At 44.4% G+C, this 25,714-nt stretch overlaps 1 protein-coding gene across 1 annotated transcript in view; it reads left to right on the top strand.

Moving 5' to 3' along the window:
- Window positions 1-19,108: 19,108 nt before the first annotated feature.
- The window catches only part of LOC311328881 (uncharacterized protein), a gene marked incomplete at its 3' end in the record, with an annotated part of 33,226 nt that continues 26,620 nt past the window's right edge, over window positions 19,109-25,714 (top strand). Inside the window, exon 1 of the mRNA XM_084462781.1 lies at window positions 19,109-19,166. Within this exon, the coding sequence (XP_084318907.1) occupies window positions 19,117-19,166 (50 nt within the window). The remainder of the gene's footprint in view (window positions 19,167-25,714) is intronic.

Raw genomic sequence — 25,714 nt, 5'->3', positions numbered from 1 at the left:
CTCTCTCTCTCTCTCACTGTCTCCCTCTCTCTCTCCCTCTCCTTCCCTATCAATCTCTGTTTCCCTCTCTGTCTACCTCTCCTGCCCTGTCTCTCTCTGTCTCTCACTCTCTCCCTCTTCTGCCCTCTCTCTCACTCTGTCTCCTGCTCTCTCTCCTGCCCTCTCTCCCTCCCTCTCCTGCACTATATCCACCTCTCTCACAGTCTCCCTCTCTCTCTTTCACCGACTCTCTCTATCTCTCTTTCTTTCTCTCTCACTCCAGCTGCGCACTTCATCAGTCCAGCCAATTTAGTTCAGATAAACAGAATTGGTTTCCATTACTGTTAATATTGAAGCTGTTATCATGGCATTATGAAGTGAAGTACAGTGACTGATAATACACCACAATAAATGATCTGAATGATCTGTGTTCTATTGTTAATATGTACTCTGTGAGTCAGCTGCAGTGAAATGTACAGTAAACAGTAAAACACGTTTATAGCTCCACCTTCAGCATACTTCATCTGGGTGATTCCCAACAACAGTCAAGGAGCCATTTTGGACGGGCAAAACAGTAGAGTAGTTTTCAGAACTAGTGCCAACAAAATAAAGTGAGTATTTTGAAATCTTAAGAGTAAAGGTAGGAGGAGAGAGAGAGAGATTGAAAGAGAGATGGGGGCAGAGTGTTTCTATGAGTGTTTCTCTATTTTCTCTATTTTCACTGTAAATGAGCAAAACCTCAGTGTTTCACGAGTATAAATAAAGGTTTTGAAATGAAATGAGGGTTGTTCTTAAAGTGCGCTGTAGTTACTGTGAGTCGACTCCAAACATTAACATTATTACAACACAAAATACTGTTGTTTTTTTTCATACGGCTATTCACCACACTGCCCTGACCATCTTTCCATCTTCCATGAGACTTTCACCCTCATGAGTAACCTTGTTGATCTCTGTGCTGTTTTAGGTCAAGTAAAGCACACTGCACCTGCAGATAGCATTAGTCACTCATCTCTTATAATCCAAACAAACACATGATTCACACACATCACCAAGGACCGACTGACACACAGAGACAGTATGATGGTTTTTATACAGTATGGGGTGTTTAACCTGTATGTGTCTCTTTCCACAGCTCTGCTCTCAGCTGCAACGCTCAGCTCCTGTTTCCAGGTGGGTGCATGGGAGCAGGAGTGAGAGAGAAGGGGGGTGTACTGTTGTGCCGAATAGACCAATTTGGAGTCGACGTCACAGTTGCATCACTGCAGTTGTGTGCACAGTGTGGTGGCAGAAAGTAGTGGAGGCAAACAAAACCTGAGGTAAACGGCTAGTGCTAGCTACGACGTGAAGAACTTGAAAGAAGGGAATAAAATAGTAGGCAACTGACCCGTACTCACAAATACCACAACAGGCCTATGCTCTCTATGTAAGCACAACTAGCGATTCATCAAGACAGATTGATGAAAACAACCGTTTCGCGGCAGAAAATAGATTTTTAGAAGCTGCATTCTCGTTGCCCCGACCACCACCATTACATGGATATACTGGCTCGCGCTTGATTTTAAATTTCTTCTACATGCCTCCGAACTACACCAAAGTGATCTCGGTGAGTCAAACGTCTTATAATATGTCGTAAATAAGGTCCAGGTTGTCAAAAACGAGCATTGTCCTTTAAGTAGGCTATATTTATTTTCAAGGAGTTTTGTTCTATTTTAGCCTATCTGATAAAAGGCCGAAATTTGGCTATATGCCTAGCCCATGAATTCCAATCAGCGCAGCTGTAGGCCTTAAATTAAAATGTTACGAGAAGCCTACATGTTGCCTAACCTCTTGCACTTTTAAATAAAAATGTTCTATATCTAGACATGCATTGTGGCATTTTTTTACTTAGCCCAGCCCGCATATCAGTTGTTTCTCAACAGTTATGTCCTCCTCATCATCATAGCCTACTGCGATGTCCATGGTTATAATGACGCTGTTTTATTGATAAAAAGGGTAGGCTAAAACTGGAAAGAGAAATTAGTAAACACATATTACTGTTGCAAATCCCAAACCAATTAGCCTACATCCTCAAATCCGATTCATGCAATTGAAATAAACAATCATGTTCTAGCCTATAGTCGCAATTCAAAGGTGACTATTTTTGTGGCTGTACAATTACATAGGCCTATAGGCCCCAGCGCATGGAATCATGACAGCCTATCACACATTTAATCATACGGATGCGAAATAAGAAAATAAATGGCATATATAAGCTACACAACGGCCAATAACCGCGACAAACACCTATAATAGGCCTAATATTATATTATAATATAATGACCGGAATTTCTCCAGTTTGTCCGGAAAAGTCTAATCTTCCCGGAAACATTGACCGGTACCGATTTTCTCTAACGGAAACCCTGGTCCGGTTGTCACTCCCTCCCTCCCTCCTTCCCTCCCTCCCTCCCTTCCTCCGTCGGGTTGTTGACCCACAGTTTTATGTTGCTACCACAAGAGGCAGTGTTTTTTTGTGCATGGCTGTAAGCCAGCGCACCTAGAATAGCGTTTGTCCGGTTATCACTCCCTCCCTCCGGACAATGTTGACCTGCATTTCTCTGTTGGCACCACAAGAGGCAGTAGTCCCAGCACACAAAAATAAAAAAGGACACCAAAATCAACCTGCCGATCTCCACTGCACAAGTAGAGTAGCGGTGAAAGCATAGGACTCTCACCCGGGAGACGGGGGTTCAAGGCCCCAGTGGGGATGACTTTATGGGACTATACCCCAAACCTCCACATGTTCATCCTTTCACTCCAACCTTTACCCCTTGCCTTATAGGTCAGATCCTGTCCCAACCGTTATTCTAACCCCAACGCTTATTCTAACCCCAACCCACACTAGGGACTTTAAGAAGGACACCAAAACCAACCTGCCGATTTCTACTGCACAAGTAGAGTAGCGGTGAAAGCATAGGACTCCCACCCAGGAGACGGGGGGCCGGTGGGGATGACTTTATGACTTTCACTCCAATCTTTTTATCCCTTACCTTTGTCCAGAAACAGAAGTTGAACCAATTGCAGCAAAATAGCTAACGTTACAGGAATCATCAGTGTAACTGCTTTAGCCACTGACCGCTACCATTAATTTTATGGAAGCTGCTGCTAGTTGTTGTGAGCTCATGAGCTAACTGGCTATCCCGCTCTTATTGTGCTGGATTAGAATTGGCAAGACCTATCTTAATTTATCAGACATTATTTCATGTCATTTCAATTCACAGCTATTTTAGCGTTGGACTAGCTTCCGTTCGACCAGTCCTGAACAGAAACAAGCCTATAAGCCACGCTGGCCTGGTTTCAAAGAACATACAGATGGTTTTCTTTGCATTCAGGTGGAGGCAGCAGTCAGTGAGCCATTGAACAGCCTGTATCATGGTTGCATTGAGTTTGCTTGCTGCCTCTGCTTTGTTTTTAGCATGCACATAGATGACTGTGTCATCCGCATACATGTGGACTAGAGAACCAGAGCAGACAGAGGGCAGGCCATTTATGTACAGACTGAACAGGAGAGGGCCCAGGATCCATCCCTGTGGCACACCCACATCATGTTCCAGGGGGGTGATAGATCACCATTTATTCTGACACATTGTGTTCTACCCAGAGGCGTCATGCCCATAGAACTTGAGGGGGCAGTTGCCCCCTCAGATTTGGGAGTGCTTTTAAAAAAAAATAAAAAAAAATACATTTCTGTTATTGTTTGTTTATCATTACATTTTACAATGCGGAGCTATGATTATTTTCTCTACTGAGCTGAATGTATTATTTTAATTGTCATAGACCACTTCGAAAAGCCACCATAACCTCTTTCAAAAAGCCAAACACCCTCTTTCCCGCCCAGTGGATTTGGTTTCTTCCAAATTAACACTAACCTGGAAGCACCCCCCTCGCCTCAGATAAACACGTTTTCATGGTCTGCTTGCATACATTTAGATTAAAGTTGTCCTTAACTGATGAACAGGTCCTACAAATATGGCTATTCAGTATATCAGATTCAATATAGCCTACTTCATACTTCAGTATAGGCCTATCATTCGGACCAATGCCAAGTGAGTAAAAAAAAGTAGATTCGTTTTCCCTTACTTTTATTTTGAAAGTCCTTGAAAGAACGCTACGAGATGAGTGGTTGTAAACCATGAACTCAGGTATATTGGAATTAATTTAAACAAGTACATCTTATTCAATTTACAAGTATTGTTCATGTATTTGAGTATCCTGTTCCTATAGGAACAAAGTAGCCTAGCCTACATTAAGGTGAATTGTTATAGCACCCGCCTGGCAATAAAATAACATAGGCCTACTGAAATACCTTATTACTCTATAGAGTTAATAATAAAGGTTTGAATTAAATTGAAAATCTTACCACTCCCTTTTTATTGTTAGCAAAGCCCGACATACTTCACACGTGTTGTGGGGACATCTTTACATGTCCAGCAGGTGCCTGGATGCTACCCTAGAAAGCACAAGCTCTTAGTTTGAACGGGGAGCATTTTGACAGGGGCACTCCGATTTTGGCAACAATTACAATAAACAAGCAATTGAATTAAATCGTAAATAAGTAAGAAACATGATACAAAAATACACAAATAAACATACATACATCTTAAAATAGTAGGCTAGTCACACACGCTCACACACACACACCCCTCACACAGGAACGCTCAGGCAATGTTATATCTGCCCATAATAGCTTGGTTAAGTTATTAAGCCTATAATTATAGGCTATTGTTTTGCGAGTCATCAAACAACGGAATGGTCAAATCGTCAAGTAACCAAAAATGGCTTATAGGCTAGATCGCTTTTTGTGATAATTGCACCTCTTGTGATGTTCTGGTCTTTGAGTGGTAGAAACACTTGTCCTGTTGGAAGAAGAGCGCAGATCAAACTAATGACAAGCTGCACTGACAACTAAAGAAGAGGCAGCGCGCGTTCACGGAAGGGGTGTGAACTTTAGGCACAACTGTTACAGCTGAAAACGAAAGTAAAAAGTTTCCGCAGCATCCATTTTGCGCCATGAAACTCAGAGGAGAATAATAATAAGAAGAATCCATTTCGCTTCGACAGAAAATAATACAATCTCAAAGTGGAGAGGGGATTACAGAGTAAGTAGGCTACTATAATTCAGAATAACCTTTCAAAATATCACAGTCGATTAAACAGTGAGAGAGGTGAGTTGCTGTTTAACCAGTTTTTAAAGAGGGAGAGAATCAGCATTGTGTTCTTAGGGCGGAGAGGTGTGACGCAGCTGAAAATAAGTCAAACGTTTCCACACAGCCTCCACTTTGAGACAACAGAATATTAACTTCTCAACGTGGAGACGAGAATCAAACCTGCAAACTCGTCCCTTTCGGCCTCAATCACCGATTTGAGTGTGAACCAGGTCGTTCATGTGAATCGTGTCCGGGGAGTTGTAATAAAAGTAGGGAGGAGAGTTGATGAGTAGACCGACCCCTCCGTGTGCAGGCAGAGAACCAGGCTGGAAGAGTTTACACATGTCCTGTTATCAAGCTCCCTATTAGCTTTGGGTTTACATCTGAAATATTGCTAATAAGTGCTTTTGCCTTTGGCTCTCAGTCTCACTTTCGTCTTCCTACGCGAATGTTTGCAAACTATTTTAAACTTCACAGATGCGGCTGTAAGTTAGAAACGCTCGTTGTCATCATGTCTGTTTATGTTTAATGAAAACAATTTTAAATGTTCTTCAAAAGCCGTTCAAATTTAAGCAGAACAGACACTTGTAAAATGATAAATGTCCTGAGTGTAGGCTAATTTCCCTCTGGCGTTGAGGTTACCAGCAGCACTAAAAGGCGGATTTGCGAGGAAGTAGGTAGTGATGGCGACTGGAGAAATGAGGCTTTCTGAAACACCGAGGCTTCGAGGCACATTGCATAATAGATTCATTAGGTCTATTCAGGCCCCATAAATGCTTTATACACTACTGACACCTGCTGGCGAAGATAATTTAGAGCACCCATTATGGATTACATGGAAACGGAGCCCTGTAACATTACTGAATGAACTGATTGAACTGATTTTGATTGACAACATGACCACTGATTGTCAATCTGGCCACACCTGTAGTAATTGATCTGTGCTGCATGTAAACCAAGGGAAGTGAAGAAGGTATTGTCTGATGTGTCTTGATATTTATCACCCTGACTCTGCAATACAGTTGAGTTGAACTGAGGAGCAGTAGAGTCCTAGCTGTAGGATAGTTGAACAAACTGACTCATCTTCATCTGCCTGGACCCACGACGAAGATGTGTTAAAACAACTCTTCTATTGCTGGGTCAGTGGCTATAATTGAGCAAAGGAATAGCCAGCCAGTAGCCCGCACTAAACACTGACGACAGATTAGAGGTGGATGGATGGATGACTTTAATTATCCCTCTAGGGGGAAATTTGGTGATTCAGCAGTGGAAAAATGTTAGAGCAACGTTGTAAATGCAGATCCAGAATATGCATAGTAGTGGAATATAGTGTTGTTTCCAGTGAGCTCTGGTGCACTCTGACAACCAGGACCACGTTCCTGCTCCTTCTACTCACTGAGCTGCCCAGTCTCTCTGACAACCAGGACCACGTTCCTGCTCCTTCTACTCACTGAGCTGCCCAGTCTCTCTGACAACCAGGACCACGTTCCTGCTCCTTCTACTCACTGAGCTGCCCAGTCTCTCTGACAACCAGGACCACGTTCCTGCTCCTTCTACTCACTGAGCTGCCCAGTCTCTCTGGGAGGAGCTGGACAGGTTTCTGAGGGAGGCAGCTTCTCTCATGACAGTGGAGATGCTCCAGCCATTGTGTGTGTGTGTGTGTGTGTGTTGTGTGTTTCGCCACCTACATCGTGTGATGTGCGTGTGTCTCACCGCATGACAAATAAAGATGTTTGTTTTTTGTTGTTGACATCATGTTGTCACTGATCTGTTCTGGGACTGTTGTGCCAAAAGAGCGTCATGCTGTATGTGAAAAAGATGCACATTCATCTCTGCTTTATAAACCATCAACCTACCAATGGATCTATTAATAATTTGACTGCTTTTCAGGGGCACCGCCTCTAAAATGAGTCTCTCTGTGGAGAGAGGAGGAGAACACTGCCTCTGAAATGAGTCTCTCTGGAGAGAGAGGGGAGGAGAAGACTGCCTCTAAAATGAGTCTCTCTGGGGAACATCACACGGACACCAAAGCTAAGAGGTAAGATGAGAATCCAGAACTGTTCATGACTGGTCTCCATCTCAGAGCTCAGCAGTGATGTGATGACATCATCTTTAGTCAGAATACATGAGAGACTGAAGGTCTCTCTCTGTTGTGTTGAAGCTCAATCCAGCAGGAGAGACCACCCTCACCTGTACCCAGCTGTATCTCCATGAAGAGTGACAGGTCTATGGATAAACCAATCAGCTTCAGGGAAGGAGATCTTACCACTGAGTCACGGTAGGAACTTCAGATTGTTGTCATTAAACTGTTTTATACTAAAACATAAACTGCACCAACATCTATGATTACCTCTGTAGTCAGTCATTATTAACCTCTACCTTCAGCTCAACTTATAGACCCTACTGTGCGTTTCCTGGCTCATATTGACCAGATTCTTATCAACCTTGTCAAAGTAGTCATCAATTAATATTCACCCTCTTCAAATTACCTCAGTGAGTGAGATGTTGGTATGTGGGGTTTGGTGTCTAATCTCATGACTTGCTCACCACTCTAACTTATGAAAAGCAATACCGTTGCACACCAGCACTAGAGGGCAGGCATGAGGAAAACATGGCCTGCTTCAGACAGCTCTATCTCAAGAAGAATAAATGTCACAGCTTAGATATTTACACGTTAGGAATCCTGGGAACCGTAGGAGAAACTGTAGTGACAAGTTAGAAAACGGGTATGAATTTAAAAGCACCAACTGCCACCAGGGTGGAGTACTGTGGATGACATTCACACAAACTTGTTAGTTAGCTTTGACAACCGTAGGACAATACCAGTGGCATCTGCATAATGTAGATCTCAACCCAGATCCTGCAGAGCTAATTATTAATAGATATAGTTCTCCCCAACTGATTAATGCAGATGCTAATTAATTGTCCATTAAATGATGTACTATTCTTTTCATTGATGGGAAAAGGTATGTAATAATGACCAGTGCTTTTATTTCATATCCTGTAATGAAGGAGAGATGCTAGTTTCCTCTTTATTGAGACAGTAGGGGTGAGAGGGGTGAGGAGAAGGGGAGACACAGGGGAGAAGGCTGTAGCGGGATCAAACCCACCCTACCAGGAGGGGAAATATGCTTCTGAGACAGGGGGGTGTTAAAAATCCTAAAAGAGCCGACCCACTCTCTGTCCCTCCTGGCTGCCCAGGCACTGTCCCACCCACCCAGGTGTAGAGGGCGGAGCTTCACCTGTAAAGAGGTCAAAGGGAGCTTGTTTGTCCAGCATCAGACCAAGCTGGAAAGTATGGGCCCAAGGATGAATCTGTTAAAGGGGTAACACAGTGGTTAAATATGACACATGCCAGTTATCTTTTGGGAACATCAAAGTGTGTGTTTATCAATGTTGTTATTCAGTCATTTTTAAGTACGAAACTCCCTTTTTTATGCCCAAATTTGCTCTTCTACAAGTTCACCGAGCTTTGTGAGCGTGTTAAAGCAAGCTGTCAATTAGATATGATTGACAGGCTTTGGCCCCAACTTCCACATTCGTTTTTTGTAACCATAGTTACTTCGACACTGGATTTACCAGGAAGTGTACAGGCATTTACAAAGTCCTTCATATTATCAGTGTGTGATGTTACACCAGCTTTTAATCTCCAGCTATTATAAAAGTACACGCTACCTAACATGCCATATGTGCAAATTTGCGTAACAGGTATGATAAGGCATGAAGATTATGCGTCTCCCGCTACACTGAGAAAAAGCACACTGCAACCGGCCATGCAAGTTTGGAGGCTTGGGCTGTTAGACTTTATACAGGTGCATCCCAAAAAAATAGAATATTGTGAAAAAGTTCATTCTTTTCCGTAATTTAATTCAAACAGTGAAACTTTAATTATTTCAGTATTCTAGATCCATTACACCGTGAAATATTTCAAGCTTTTTAATATTTATGATTGTACAGTATGTTCAGTGTTCATTTATACACTCTTGGTCGGGGCTCCTTTTGCACAAACTACTGCATCAACGTGGAGCAACATGGAGGCAATCAGCCTTGAAATATTTCACTACATGTGTAATGAATCTATAATATATGAAAGTTTCACTTTTTGAATTAAATAACGGAAAATAATGAACTTCCACAATATTCAAATGTTCTGAGATGCACCTGTATTATAATGTTAGCTAGCTAGTCAAATAATTGCAACTATGGATCTTACCAGAAGGCAGAGATAATTTGCGCTGTCAAGCCGACATTAAATCCATTGTTCACTAATGTTAGTTATGGAAGTAGCCACCATTAAATCCATTGTTCACTAATGTTAGTTATGGAAGTAGCCACCATTAAATCCATTGTTCACTAATGTTAGTTATGGAAGTAGCAACATTAACTCCATTTATGGAAGTAGCAACATTAAATCCATTGTTCACTAATGTTAGTTATGGAAGTAGCAACACAGCCAGTGGCATTCCCCTGCACTCTTGATCCCCTGACGTTCCTCTTCCAAGTGTAGCTGAAACGTTGCTTGTTCTGGGTTGGATCAACATCTGTCTGTTGTTGTGATATTGTATGAATGGAGCAGAATACCACAGTAATAACTCGTTAATAGGCCTACACAACGTTCCATGAAATCAAAGTAATTAGTGTATATTAATACAGCCCATCTCATATAGAAAGGCAACAGAGTGGCCCTCGTATCAACGGAGCACAGATCCGAGCGCAGATCCTATCGCACAAATGATCGTACGACAGCGTCCACGTGTGATCTATCAAACATTCGTATGCCGCCAATCCCATCGTAGGAATGATCAGGCGTTGATAAATGCGGCGGATGAAATCAATCGTAATTAGAATATCACGCCCCTATATATTCAGGTTTCAGAGGCCTCGCCTCTAGAGTTTACGACATGGAGAGGCGTAATATGGCAAAAAAAAGAGGAATTTCTCTGAGGTGGAAATCGAGGTTCTAACGTCTGAAGTGCAATCCAATAAATTGGTTTTGTTTGCCAGCCTGAAAAGCGGAATTAAAGGAGGCCGGAAAAATGCCGTATGGCAAGAAATTGCTGCTAAGGATAACAGTGTTTCTGTCGCCAATCGAACTCCACCAGAGGTTAATTTCTAATTTATCCTACATCTGTGCAGTAGGTAAAACATGATTGCTCATATTACTACCATTTGCATGTAGGTGGAGAAAAAATGTTCAGATTTGAAGCTGGGTCAGAGTAGGGATGGCTGTCTGTGGAGGCTGCGCTGGGCACGGCTCTCTGGGCACGAGCTCGTCTGGCTCCACGGGAGCATGGTGTGGAACTCTGCTGTCCTGCGCAATATGATGCTGCCAGAATGATGCTGCAGACCTTCTCTGGCGTGTACAGCAGAGTTCCCCCCGCGGATCCCAGACAGAGCCGTCTCCCCTTCAGCAACCCGATGCAACGCTCCACGGTGCCCCGTGTGCGTTTGTGCGCAGCGTTGTACCTGCGCTCCTGCTCTGTGGCAGGGTTGGCCTGTGGGGTCATCAGGTAGTCCGTGAGGGCATAACCTTGGTCACCTAGCACATGAATCATATCGAAATGTTAAGTCACTTGAATATTTGTAAATGTATTTGAACGCAGTAGTGGGCCTGCTTACCGAGGAGATGACTGCGTCCCTGCAGCGCGCCCTCCTGTAGCCGTGTCCCCACGCTGCTGTTTTGCAGGATAAAGGAGTGGTGCCTCCCCCCATGCCACCGGGCCACCATGCTCAGCAGGGATAGGCTGGCATCACAAATCACCTGCACGTTGATGGAGTGATAGTTCTTATGATTGATGAACGCGTATCATTCACGGATGGAGGCCTCAGACGCACATGGGTGCAGTCAATCGCACCGATCACATTTGGAAACCCAGCAATCTCATACAATTCTCTCTTAATCACGGTTTGCTGGGCATCATCGTGTGGGAATGTGATGTACTGTACCGGCGAGTGAGGGACTTGATAGCCTCCAACACTGCCGGCATGGTCCTGCTGATGGTTGGCTGTGAGATGCCAGACCTATCCCCCATCTCCTGCTGAAAGGACCCGGTGACCAAAACCCCAAGGTGGAGACACCTGCGCTGGCACAGGTACTGCATGAGACCGCCAGGTTCCCCTCTTTAAATGGGGATCCAAATGATGGCATAAGTCCAAAAGGACATGCCTTGGGAGACGAAAGCGGCTGACAAGCCAGTCGTCACTCTCCATGAAGAGATCATCGCGGTCCCTGAAAACCCTCTCGCGTCTTAGGGGCGCGTAAAGCTCCTCTAACAGTGGCAGGTCTGCCATTGCTGCGATTTCATGATTGTCACTCTTGTTTAAATAGGCTAGTTGACTGAAAGTCATCTAATTGTCACATTGGCAATCAGCTACCCATTACTTTTCATTGGGTGATTTTAATTGCTTATGTCACTGGCCTGGGCTAAGTAGGCTATTTTAAAATATGAACAAAGCTGATTGGATGGCTGTCTGTGGAGGCTGCGCTGGGCACGGCTCTCTGGGCACGAGCTCGTCTGGCTCCACGGGAGCATGGTGTGGAACTCTGCTGTCCTGCGCAATATGATGCTGCCAGAATGATGCTGCAGACCTTCTCTGGCGTGTACAGCAGAGTTCCCCCCGCGGATCCCAGACAGAGCCGTCTCCCCTTCAGCAACCCGATGCAACGCTCCACGGTGCCCCGTGTGCGTTTGTGCGCAGCGTTGTACCTGCGCTCCTGCTCTGGCAGGGTTGGCCTGTGGGGTCATCAGGTAGTCCGTGAGGGCATAACCTTGGTCACCTAGCACATGAATCATATCGAAATGTTAAGTCACTTGAATATTTGTAAATGTATTTGAACGCAGTAGTGGGCCTGCTTACCGAGGAGATGACTGCGTCCCTGCAGCGCGCCCTCCTGTAGCCGTGTCCCCACGCTGCTGTTTTGCAGGATAAAGGAGTGGTGCCTCCCCCCATGCCACCGGGCCACCATGCTCAGCAGGGATAGGCTGGCATCACAAATCACCTGCACGTTGATGGAGTGATAGTTCTTATGATTGATGAACGCGTATCATTCACGGATGGAGGCCTCAGACGCACATGGGTGCAGTCAATCGCACCGATCACATTTGGAAACCCAGCAATCTCATACAATTCTCTCTTAATCACGGTTTGCTGGGCATCATCGATCCAAATGATGGCATAAGTCCAAAAGGACATGCCTTGGGAGACGAAAGCGGCTGACAAGCCAGTCGTCACTCTCCATGAAGAGATCATCGCGGTCCCTGAAAACCCTCTCGCGTCTTAGGGGCGCGTAAAGCTCCTCTAACAGTGGCAGGTCTGCCATTGCTGCGATTTCATGATTGTCACTCTTGTTTAAATAGGCTAGTTGACTGAAAGTCATCTAATTGTCACATTGGCAATCAGCTACCCATTACTTTTCATTGGGTGATTTTAATTGCTTATGTCACTGGCCTGGGCTAAGTAGGCTATTTTAAAATATGAACAAAGCTGATTTTAGGCCCACGCCAACAAATTTTGTTGATTACAAACAATTTGGAAATAGGCTACCTATTTATGTTATGTATATGCCGTAGCTGAGGCCTTTACAATATGTAGGCGTAATATTTAGCCATAGTCGACTTATTTGGATTGTTGAATTTGGCTGCAGAGGTTTAGATGCCCGTCAGATTATAGGCTAATTTGACAATTCTCTGATTTGCGTGATGGAGTCCGGTAGACTAGAGCTTGAGGCTGGCTCCTCTCTCCTCAGACAGTTGTGTGGTCTAACAAGTAGGCTACGCTATAAGGCTATCTTAAAATGAAAGCGAAACTAGCCTACACTTACACTAAACACATGTTTACCCCGTTACTTGCAAACAATTTGAAAATATCAATTTATTATGTTAGGGATATCTGACACATAGACGTGGCCTTTACAAAATATATTATTTTTATGGGGCTACATATTTAAAAGTGATGAATATGCCTAGTGGCAGTGCTGCGCTTATGCCCGTCTGAATCGGTCTCATGATGGTTCTCAAACTTGCTACACGGCCTCAGACTTGACGTGAGATTTTGTTGCAGTCTCCGCTCACGTACAAATTGATACATGCCGATCTTGTCTTGAAAATGACCGTACGCCCAGTTTTCTGTTGTACGATCGCTTAGTACATGAGGGCCAATGTGCTTTACTGAAAGGGGGAGGGGCTGCTGTGGCCGGCGTTTGCTCAGTGTTAGAGTGCACACACGATAGGCGTAGGGGGACAAGCCCACATTGGGGCACGTTTTTTGGTCAGGCAGGAACGTGGCAGTCAGACAGGCGCAGGGTTCAGGCAGGAACGTGGTAGTCAGACAGGCGTGGGGTTCAGGCAGGAACGTGGTAGTCAGACAGGCGTGGGGTTCAGGCAGGAACGTGGTAGTCAGACAGGCGTGGGGTTCAGGCAGGAACGTGGTGGTCAGACAGGCGTGGGGTTCAGGCAGGAACGTGGTTCTCCAGGCAAGGTTCAGGCAGGAACGGGTTCTCCAGGCAAGGTTCAGGCAGGAACGTGGTTCTCCAGGCAAGGTTCAGGCAGGAACGGGTTCTCCAGGCAAGGTTCAGGCAGGAACGTGGTTCTCCAGGCAAGGTTCAGGCAGTGGCAGGGAGGTCAGACTAGGACAAAGGAAAACAAAAAGGGTGAGGTAGGGTTTGGATGAATGCAGGTTAGGTTAAAGCTAGAGACGTGATACCCACTAGGTTGGTCTGACTGCTGAGTAGCCCGGCTTCTTAACCTGGCTGAGATGGGTTGATTGGTGATGTCAGGCAGGTGTGGAGTGGGACCACGCCCGGCTCATGGCTGAGATGGGTTGATTGGTGATGTCAGGCAGGTGTGGAGTGGGACCACGCCCGGCTCGTGGCTGAGACTGGTGAGAGCGCAGTTCCCGCTGCGCCCTCTGGGACGTACCAGGAGAATCTGAGTCAGGGTCAGAGGGCGTGGTAGCAGGACGAAGGCGGGGCTGGCGAGGCGGGGGCGTGACAACAGGCCGTTTTGAGTGATATTGTAATGCCGTCTGGTTATAATAGAATATCATTACTGGAGCTGTTTAATCCAAAAAGGCGCAATGCTTCCTGCAGTTGGGTTGGATGGAGGTGCTGGTTCTGGGAGGAGCAACATTCTGTCTGGTGATATTGTAGGAATGGAGCAGAAGACCACTGCAGTGAAGATTAGGCCTACACAACTTTCCCATGACAGTGCTTTGCAGAAATTATAATTCTTTGGTGAATTATAAAAGGAAAATAGAAACTTAAATCAATCAATCAATCTTTATTTATATAGCACAAGTCATACACAAAGTGCAACTCCAAGTGCTGAACCTAAAAAAGCAGGAAAAGAAAACGGACACAATACATATATATATATAAATTAAATAAAAAGGCAATACACCAAGAGACTAAAAGTGCAGGTTGAGAGAACACACTAGGTAAAAGCCAGGGTAAAAAGGTGTGTTTTAAGTTTACTTTTAAAAGTATCTACACTCTCTGCCCCCATCAGGTCCTCCGGCAGGTCGTTCCATAGGCGCGGCCCGTAGTGGCTAAAGGCCTCGCGATGGGTCTGAGACCGCTCCTTAGGAACAACCAAGAGACTGGTCTGAGACCTTAGGAACAACCAAGAGACTGTCATGGGTCTGAGACCTTAGGAACAACCAAAATACTGCCATGGGTCTGAGACCTTAGGAACAACCAAGAGACTGTCATGGGTCTGAGACCTTAGGAACAACCAAGAGACTGGTCTGAGACCTTAGGAACAACCAAGAGCCTGTCATGGGTCTGAGACCTTAGGAACAACCAAGAGACTGTCATGGATCTGAGACCTTAGGAACAACCAAGAGACTGTCATGGGTCTGAGACCTTAGGAACAACCAAGAGACTGTCATGGGTCTGAGACCGCACCTTAGGAACAACCAAGAGAGGGCTGTCAGAGGACCTGAGGGATCTCACGGGCACATCAGTTAAAACCATGTCAGACATGTATTCAGGGGCAAGACCATTCAGTGTTTTGTAAATCAATAAAAGAATCTTAAAATCAATTCTGAAACTAACAGGTGACCAGGGCAGTGATTTATAAACCGGTGTAATGTGTGCTGTCCTTCTGGCCCCGGTCACACGAGCTGCTGGATTCTGTACCAGTTGTAATTGGTTTAAGGCTTTGTTTGTCAGACCAGAAAGGAGAGCATTACAGTAGTCCAGTCTGCTGGTGATAAAAGCATGTACCAGTCTCTCTGTGTTTACCAGGGAGAGGAAAGGAGAGCATTACAGTAGTCCAGTCTGCTGGTGATAAAAGCATGTACCAGTCTCTCTGTGTTTACCAGGGAGAGGAAAGGAGAGCATTACAGTAGTCCAGTCTGCTGGTGATAAAAGCATGTACCAGTCTCTCTGTGTTTACCAGGGAGAGGAAAGGAGAGCATTACAGTAGTCCAGTCTGCTGGTGATAAAAGCATGTACCAGTCTCTCTGTGTTTACCAGGGAGAGGAAAGGAGAGCATTACAGTAGTCCAGTCTGCTGTTGATAAAAGCATGTACCAGTCTCTCTGTGTTTACCAGGGAGAGGAAGGGACGCACTCTGGTAATGTTCTTAAGATGATAAAAGGCCCATTTGGTCACATTTCGGATGTGGGACTCAAAGCATAAATTAGAGTCTAAAATGACACCCAGGTTCTTAGCTTGGTGCTTAGGGCTGAGTGCCAGTGACTTTAGTGGTCATTTTCTCTCTCTCTGCCTCTACTCCAATGACAAGTACCTCAGTTTTGTCCTGATTAAGTGACTTTGACTGATTGACTGACTTAATATCTTAACCCACCAGTGAAATGTAATTGACTTCAATCAATCAATCAATCAAAGCTTTATTTGTATAGCGCATTTCATACCCAGAGGCAACACAATGCGCTTTACAGAGAACAAGGGAGGTGGGCATACGACCCACCCCTACATATTCCAGAGGGAAGCAAAAAAACAGTTTCACCCGGGGGCCAGATAAGTGAGCTGTAAAAATTCTTCGCTGACCCCTCTCAACAAGGCGATCGAGCAAGCTCCTGGAGTATGTTTGTCTACCGGCTAAGAACATTTATAAAGCAATAAATTACATTAAATTACATTTCAGAGTAAGAAAGGCTAAAAACATCATAAGAGAGACATGGCAAACACTGGTGTATGTCTGTGTGTGCGTGAATGTGCCTGGGTCCAGGTAGAGGCAGGGTTTGGGGTACGGATGGGGTAGGAAAAGGATACGGACCCGAGTTAGGGTGAGGGGAAGGGGATCTGAGCCCAGGACTGGTGTATGTGTGTGTGTGTGTGTGTGTGTGTGTGTGAGTGTGCCTGGGCCCAGGTAGAGGCAGGGGTTGGGGTAGGGAGGGGGTAGGAAAAGGATACGGACCCGGGTTAGGGTGAGGGGAAGGGGATCTGAGCCCAGGACTGGTGTGTGTGTGAATGTGTGTGTGAGTGTGCCTGGGTCCAGGTAGAGGCAGGGGTCAGGGGTAGGGTGGAGGACTTCTGTTTTCTACTACTTTCGTTGTCTTTTATCATTATTGACCTTATTAAGCTCTGCATTGTGTTTTGATTACAATAAAAGACGGTCCCCAATCTCAGAAAATACAACACAGTCCAGTGTCCCTTTTCAGGTGTATTCCAAATGAATCTGTCCAACACAAGATTCGAGCGACAATCAAAAGCTGTTTATTACAGAAAGTTTGACATACAAAAGACGATGGCATCTAGTCTAATGTACAGCTGACCTGTCTGTATGCTGTCTGGACTCAAATCAAAGCATCTGAGCTCGAGCACGGTTCTTATGGTTCGGGGGCGTTCCACCCCCCTTCTTCCCCGATCAGACTGGTCTGGTCTGGTCTGGTCTGGTCTGGTCTGGTCTGGTCTGGTCTGGTCTGGTCTGGTCTGGTCTGGTCTGGTCTGGTCTGGTCTCATGTGGCTTCTGGCCCTGCAAGGTCAAGATGAGCTACACCGCCTCGGCGCTAACCACAACAATTGCTGTTTGGCACAGAATGTACCAGCCCTAAAAATGACACCTCATAAGTCTATGGAAGAGAGACACCGTTTCTTACAGAAAACTCCAGCCGACAGCCATACTTAGAAGTCAATCATCATAGTTTAGAAATAGCTAACAGGATCAGATTAAACCAACATTTCTCTGAAAATACAGCTATTTTCCTCACTTCAATCACAAGTCATACAAACATCACAAACATCAAGTCATATAATAACACAATAGCCCCTATATGCACAATGCTACAATACAAGGCCTCTGGACAAGTTATTCAGTACACAGGTGTTTGATCAAAGGAAGATGATGTTATTGTGAGAAGTAGGCTATGTTTTCAAGAATAAATACATTACATACTGTAAAACTTTATTGGTACTGCAGGTTTACATCTGTATTGACCCAGATACAACATGACATAAAATGAAGACATACTTATCAAAAGGGGAGGTTCTAAAATATAAATAATATCATTAGGTGACATTGGCTGCAACCTGGACCTACACACCTCCAGAGTCCTGAAGCGCGGGCAAGAAAGATTGTGGCCGACCCCTCCCAGTACTGGAAATGTAGTGATCGAGCTACAAGACAAAGGGGGAAATTATGAAAGTGATTAGTAAGAATAAAACAGCACCAATGACATCATAAGCCGTAGATCTACAGCATATTGAATGTAGTTTGAGTGAGAGAGAATAAGCAGGAGAAACCCTCTGACTTCTAACCAACGTAACGCTGCTTAAATACAACACAGCAGCACTCACAACACTTCTGGTAGCTTAGGCTCTCACTCCAGAAACCTTGCAGGGCAGTTTAATGCCAAGGAAGGGTCGATTATTATGGTTGAACTGAGTGCGCTGTGCAGGTTACTGCCACAGGACGTTACCAAAAGCAGGTGCAATAACAATATGTTAAATAATAATGTTATATAATAACAGTAACGTTATCAGAGATATTCACGTGGGCTGGACCAGAGCTCTTGTAACGCTAGATAATAGCCAGATGGCTAAAAGCAGCTAACGGTAGCTAAGACTGTAAAGTGAGCTAGCAAAACGTATCTGTCTGTCTGTCTGTCTGTGTAGGAGCCACAATTGACTTATGTTTCATTTGGAGTTTAACCTGAACAAAAGAAACATATTAAAATATTTAATTATGATTTCTGAATATCACTTACCTTGAAACCTGTAAAAGAAGTTGAATATACTTACCTGGAGCCAGGGCTCCCCTTTTGGTTGGTAATGGAAGTATGGAAGTAGAATGATTGAAATACTGATCACCTGTTTATCCAATCAGTGAGGAGCAGAGCATGGCAGAGCAGAGTCCTAGCAAGCCTGGGTAAGGTACAGTCTTTTGACCACTCACCTAGACAATGATTGCTGAAGGATTGATTAAGCTACTATTGTTTGTTGCTTTATTTTTTGCCTACTAAGTTGATGCGTGAATGTTTTTTTTAAATGTAAAGGAAAATGAATCCAATTTTTGGTTGAAATTTTACCCTGGATTATGGACATTGGTACTTCTGCAATACTGCCTAGAGTGTGCGTTAATAACACCTTGCCTTGCTGGGACAGTGGGACAAGTAAGGAAAGAAGCCACTATAGTCTGTCTTGTCTAGTTACTGATCTATCTATCTATCCATGTATCCATCCATGTTGCATGTGTCCTTGTCCAGATGAGCAGCTTTTGCCTCCTGCTACTTTGTAGATTGCAAGTGACCGTTTTGTTCATTTAATCATGTGTGGGCTGATGTCATCATGTGTAGGCTTGTATGGGGTGAAGTTACTTTCATATGGGCGTCTTTTTTATGGTTCATATTGATTTACATTTTCACTCCAACAATCTCCGCAGTTCCAGCTGATAATACTCTGGTGATGTCTGTGTGTCTTTGACAGGATCAAACAGCAGAGACCAGCCTCACCTGTACCCAGCTGTGTGTCCATGAAGAGTGACTGGTCTATGGATCCACCTCCCATGATGAGTGATGGAAAGACCCTCGATGAGAAAAGGTGAATATGAACCACTGATGTTATTTAATAAAGGTGACATGTTAGTTATTCACTAAAATGAAGTTAACAGGAAGATTGACATCAAACTCTTGAGTCATGTTTATCATAAAAATGAAGTGTGACAGATCTAGGGTGCAACCAATCCCTTTCAGAGAAAGAGTATAGCAGCTAATAATGTCATAAACTACCAATGATGTAATACTGTAGCTACCAATATTGTAATAATTTTAGCATTTGTAACGTACTAAAATGATCAGCTGTCACGTCAGTAAACTCTTACTGATAAATCTAATCTATCTATCTATCTGTCTCTGTCTATCTGTCTGTGTCTATCTGTATATCTTTCTATAAACGGATCTATCTATCTGTCTGTCTGTCTGTCTGTGTCTGTCTGTCTGTGTCTATCTCTATATCTTTCTATATACGGATCTATCTATATATCTGTCTATCTATCTATTTACGGATCTATATCTGTCTATTGTATCTGTCTGTCTGTCCATCTGTATATCTGTCTATCTATCTATTTACGGATCTATCTATCCATCTATCCCTCCATCCATCCCCCTATCCATCCATGCATCCACCCATCACTCTCTCTCTCTCTCTCTCTCTCTCTCTCTCTCTCTCTCTGCATGTCTCTAAATCTGTTTCTGTGTGACTCCTTGTGTCTCTCTCTCTCTCAGAGCTGTTCAGCTGACTATACACCAAACCTGACTTCTGAATCCTAGCCCCATCTCTAGCAGCGCGTGCACGCACACGCGCGCACACACACACGCACACACACACACACACACACACACACACACACACACACACACACACACCACTACATGGCCGTTGATAGAGATATTCATAAATCCTTTTTACATGAGTCCAAAACCCCACCAACACCCACTCATGTGTGTTTAGTCTTCAGTGGTGAAGGGAACACTCATCATTCAGTCTCATGTCTGCTGACTCTGCAGTAGACACGGGTATTTCTCAGCTCCAGCTGAGAAAGGAGTAGTAAAGGGAAAATGCATGTTTAGCCCTGTTTTAAGGTTACTTATGATCATATACAATGGTTCAGATCAAAACATTGACAAAACTAGCACTTTTTAGAAAGTCTGATTATTGCACTACCACTGTTTTAGTCATACAATGGATGTTTGTGGGCACCGTGAAAAATCATTCAAAAAACATATTAAACTCTCGATTTCAAAGACAAGAAACTCACTGAGGTGTTAGTTGGCGTTCTGACATATAATTCGCCATAAAGTAAGATTTTAGTTTATCTGGAAAGGCTTTTTTTAAATATTGAGCATAGAACTATTTAGTCGCAGCACATACGTGTGTAAACCTCCCAAACTAGGTAGCCTAGCAACATAAACAATAACAATAGCTACCGTAAGTATTTCCGCTTCCTGAATCCCCTCTGCGGATTGATCTACTGTAATAGAAGTTTAACTGATCTAGTCAAAAAGGATTTACCAAGATTCGCTCAAAAGGTTTAGTCTGGTTTATTGTGAAAAGCATACGAGCGCAAGGACTTCCTGAACAACGCAACAAGGGTGGTTTATCCAGCGAAGTGCCCGCTCTGTCTTTTGCTGTGCCTTATATGCAGTCAAACCACAGGTAAGGTGCTTCCAGGATGTGATTGGCTACTCCATTGTACGTCATATGAAATGGCAGGCGTGGCCAAGATTACAGACATGTGACATGAGAAAAAGGCGGCAATTGGGGACAAAGGATGACAAAGGATGGTTATTCTGTTGTAGACAGATGGCCTTCTGGAAGCCATTTTGTATGTTAGCACAGCTATGTGAATATTTGGGGGAGGTGATGAATTACAAAAGGGGTGAGAGGACAAAGGTTTAAGGTGTTTGGATGTAAATTCCACAACATTCCCCCATTTGTGCCTGAACAGGCACACAAAAATAAAATATAAAATCCAAACACAAAGTGTAAACATTCAGCTATGCTATACATGTGGAAAGGAAATAATCTCTCCACTAGGTGGAGCAAAAAAAATAAAAAAATAGATTATTTTCTTTCCACGTGCAAAATCACACACCAAAACCCCTTGTTTCAGAAATATGACAGGAAACAAGGTAAAAAAGATGACATGATTATATACTATTTATAGTCTAAAAGTGGACAACCATTCACCAAAACCCTTGATTTTAGAAGTTTGAACAAGGCAAAAAGATGAATGGTTATTAGTGTAAGAAGGGCAAAAACCTCTTGGTCAATTTAGAGGAAAAACCCAAACTTATTTATCAACTCAACCATTGTAACTCTTGTAAACAAATATGATATTTTTTCAAGATAATTTCAAAGTTACTCTTGTTGTTAATAATCGCATGTCCGTAATGTCCTATGGATCATAGCTTCCATGTTTGCGTCTCTGAATGTTTAATGTAGGTTCCAGTGTGTGCGGTTAGAGGTGCAGTCATTGCTGTTGAGATTGTCCACGTTGTCATACCACAACCACGAGAAGGAGGTGACCGGCAAGGTCAGTCTCCGATTGCTCATCAGAGGAGAGGACAGTGTGGCGGTGACCGCTTTGCCCTTGAGATCTCTGGTTCGGCTGCATGGACCGTCCTCTCAGCTACTTTTGACAGCTATTCCACACAGGCCAGAATGCCCTGGTCGTGATTGTTCCATCTTTGACGGGTAGGTTCACCCCGCAACATCTACTTCTCTTCCATGTTTTCTGGCCTGTTCTCAGGCTGCTCATCTGCTCCTTGATTTTGGACGCAACGGCGTCATAGTTCTCTCTCGAAGTTCTCTCAGCTGCTCTGGCAGCCGTCTGCGTGGTGAGTTGAATCTGGTACGGCCCCAGGTCGCGGATCAGGACCCAACGGCCTGGTTGGAGATAAGAAGAAGCCCTCTCTGGCGTCCGGAATGGTCGCCTTCCTTAGTTGGGACTTCATACGGGGAGCAGGCCGGCAATGTTTATCTGTCGCTCACGGTGAGTCGGTGACATGGCGTTGGCCCTGCATCCCACGAACCACAGGTCCTGGTTCGGCATTCACCCATCACTCCCGGAACGACAGTTGTCTGTAAAACACTCAGAAAAACACTCAGCCCCGATGAATGTGCCTCAAACTATAAACATGAGATATTTAACAAAAACATTAAAAATATATAAAATTGGGTTAGGAGATGCTGCATGCAGATTAAGACGCTGACAAACATTATTTATCTACAAGGGATGTACATTTAACACAGATCTGCTTGTAATTGGTCAACAGGTCACTGAGCTCTGCCCCCCTCCAGACATGGGGGCAATCAAGGATTCTTCCTGTGTGCTCCTAAGATCACGTTTCCAACTGTAGACTTTCTGAATTCTTCTTCAGAGGTGTTATCTTTATTGTCCTCAGGGACAAAGGAATGTTTACTCAGGACAGGGCATCTGTTGTCACTATCCTGTTATATTAACACAGTTCTACCTAAAGTGAAGTTTATTTATTATTCTTAGTAAATTGATTACTACATGAGAGTAATACAAGTGTATTGATGTAATACAGTATAAAAATATACTACATATCCCCCCTTCGAGGCGTCCTAACGCCTCGACACAAAACAACATTAAACACATACAAATAACCAAATCATCACACAGCAACAAAGCAAATCGGGGGCCAGAGGTTACTAGCACATAGCCCCATCGAAAGAGAACAGCCCTCAGCGCTGTCTCATATCCTCTTCCCATGCTGGAGCAATCTTCAGACATCAAACCCCCCGGTGTCGCAGTCCTCTCTGACACCCAGAGAGCAATGTCCGTAGCAAGATGGTAAGCTCACCCCGTCTGAAACAGGGAGATCACTCCAGAAATGTCCAAGAATGACCCTCAAGTCATTCGTGACCCCACACAGTTCATAGATTCGTGCTGGCGAGGGGCAACCACTCCTTGGTAGCCCACACAATGCACTCCAGGAAAATCTGAAAACATCAACATAGAACTTCACAGAAACAGAACATCCTATAGAAATAGACTAAACCTAAATTACTACAAAACAGAACAGTCTTACCAAGGAGACGTGTACACACACCTGAATCAAAAACACAGGTGAAATGTAGGCAACATCCTCAAGCTTTATCGAACAAGAAACCCTAAACAGAAATGACATATAATGCTAAACATCCAGTAACCTCATGTTCCAACATATATCAGAAAGAGATAGACAAGACAAACAAAAATTAACAGTTAACAAACAACAGGTTCCAGGCAGTCCCCAGGAAGGCACGATCCAGGCTCCTCAAAGACCTGCCGCCCAGGGTCCATAGCACCTGAAAGATAACACTCAACACAGACTGGGGTCAATAGCAGAGGGGAAGGCCTAAAGCCAACTCCTCACAAACACATCATCATTATGTGAATGAAATTCATACAGTAGAATGCATAAACGAACAGCTTATGGCCATTCATTGACTATTGAAACATAAACTCCTGAATCAAAGCGAAAAACATAACCTAAACTCAAACACCTATTCAAACGTTTAAGTCTTTCGGACCTCCCATCCAGGGCGCAATCCCGGGCTAGACCCCGTTCCGTCCGAGGCCCCAAGCCAGGCTCCCCTGGAATGAGAGCTCAGCCTTCTGCTTCCCGGTGTCTTCTTTTCAAAGCCCACCGATCACAGAAGCACTACTCGCCTACTAACGCATTCGCTTTTGGCTTGTAGTGGCCTGACTGTACATTGAGCCGAGCGCGGCGGCCATCTTGTGGTCTTACTGCCCTATGCGACCCGACCGGCCGGTGACCCAGTCGATAGCGATCCCGGACACCGTAGTGATTGTTAGTCACCCAGCTCAGAACCGACGGTCTGATCCTAATTCCACTTGTGCTATGGATATTAGAACTTTGACCGTTTTCACCAGCCTTGCCTATTCACAGAGGTCGTCTCTAACGCCCCTCTGCTTAGGTGTGGACTGTCGTCCACGTACCACACAGTGCCAACCCCTTAACGGCGACACAGTGCTGACTAGACGGTACCAGAGCAGTATGTTAATTCATACTTCATCAGACACGGGGGCCTTCAGTCACCTCCCCAGCACTATATCAAGATTTAACGTGCCCTTTTGGGACCTTGCGGTCCCGCCCCCGTCTGTTACAGGCTAGGTCCAGGGGTGCCCAATCCCCCTCCCTAACCTGTCAGACTTTTGAGTTCGCACCAATACCTAAAAGATCATCCTCAGAAACATTCTCAACAACTTAAGACTCAAAGGCTCTACATCTATTTCATCCTCCCACCATCATGCACAACCTTACGTCCTCAGCTACATCTGTCTTCTCCTGTTTATTTACCTTAAAAAAAAAAAGGCTCTATCTTGGCTAGTTAAAATCTCCCTTGTGGGTTGTTAAAGGGAACTCCAGCAGGTGGCGCTCGAACCCAAATCTGAGGCTCTTCCTTTTCAGTTCATCAGAGCGCCAGGGTCTATAAACTGTAATCTCTGGAGTCCAGTCCGCATAACCAGCTGCATCATTTATTTGTGAAGGGCGAGGAACAGGGTTTGGGCAGCGTATCAGTGGCGCTTGTATTTGCGGTCCCTCCAGACTATCTCTAGCCATTTGCAGTTGTTCCAAATTAAACTTAGCCTCAGATATAGCTCTAGCCAATTCTTCCTTCCTGACCTGTTCTTGTTCGGACGAATACCTCGTAGAAAGGGGCGCGCTTAACTCGTATTGTAGAGGGGAGAGAGAAGGGGCGTGGCTAATGGCGGGAGCATGAAAAGGGGGAAGAACAGCCTGATTGGGTGTTGTGAGCACGGAGCAACGAGTCGAGGGGGAAAAATCTAATTTTAAATCAGAGTTATTCTGCTGGGGAAATGGCGGAGAGACTGTCTGCTGAACCTCCTTATCTTTCCTTCCTGACCTAAAAAACCCTCTCGTGCTACTCTCTCCCAAATCTTAAAAGCAGACCAGTCTATAGAATTAACAGGCTTTTCCCTTAACCTAGACATCTCAAACACCTCTAGCTGAGCCCGAATCTTAGCTAAAAATTTAACACTAAGTCTCAGATGGGGATGTAAGAAATCGAAAATGCTTTAGCGCATAACAAAATCTCAGGCCTAGACAAATTGCAAGCTAGCAGTAGAATCCTGTTACATATAGGCATATGTTAGTAGCCGGTGTTACAGGGACACCTAGGGGTGCTCCCAAAATGTTGCATGTAAGACCCGGATGTTGTATGTGGGCGTGCGCGGGGAAATTCAGTTTAATAAAAGCTATACTGAAACAAATCCCTAATAAACACGACGCAGCCTAAAACCCCAAAACAGCAATGAAAGGAAACCTTATAGTTAACTCACGGCGGGAAAGAATACAATTTCGAAAGAAACAAAGACACATTAAACCGCTAAGTAACTCACCCAGCAACTGGTTCTTTGTTCTCCTCTTGCTCGATGGCGGATCACCGGGAGAGCGGAGTGGTGTTTTCCTGCGTCTCCCAGACAACCAGCTAGCCTACTGGAAATCTAGCAGTTACGATTTAACAGTGTACAAAATGTGAACAATACCTACCTGGATAATAGGCGCGCTTAACAAACAATACAAGGCAAGAGC

The sequence above is a fragment of the Borostomias antarcticus genome (genome assembly GCF_949987555.1).
Source record: "Borostomias antarcticus genome assembly, contig: scaffold_130, whole genome shotgun sequence".
Classification (NCBI taxonomy): Eukaryota; Metazoa; Chordata; class Actinopteri; order Stomiiformes; family Stomiidae; genus Borostomias; species Borostomias antarcticus.
Note: the sequence above shows the minus strand (reverse complement) of the source record. Positions and strands in the feature narration are given on the sequence as shown.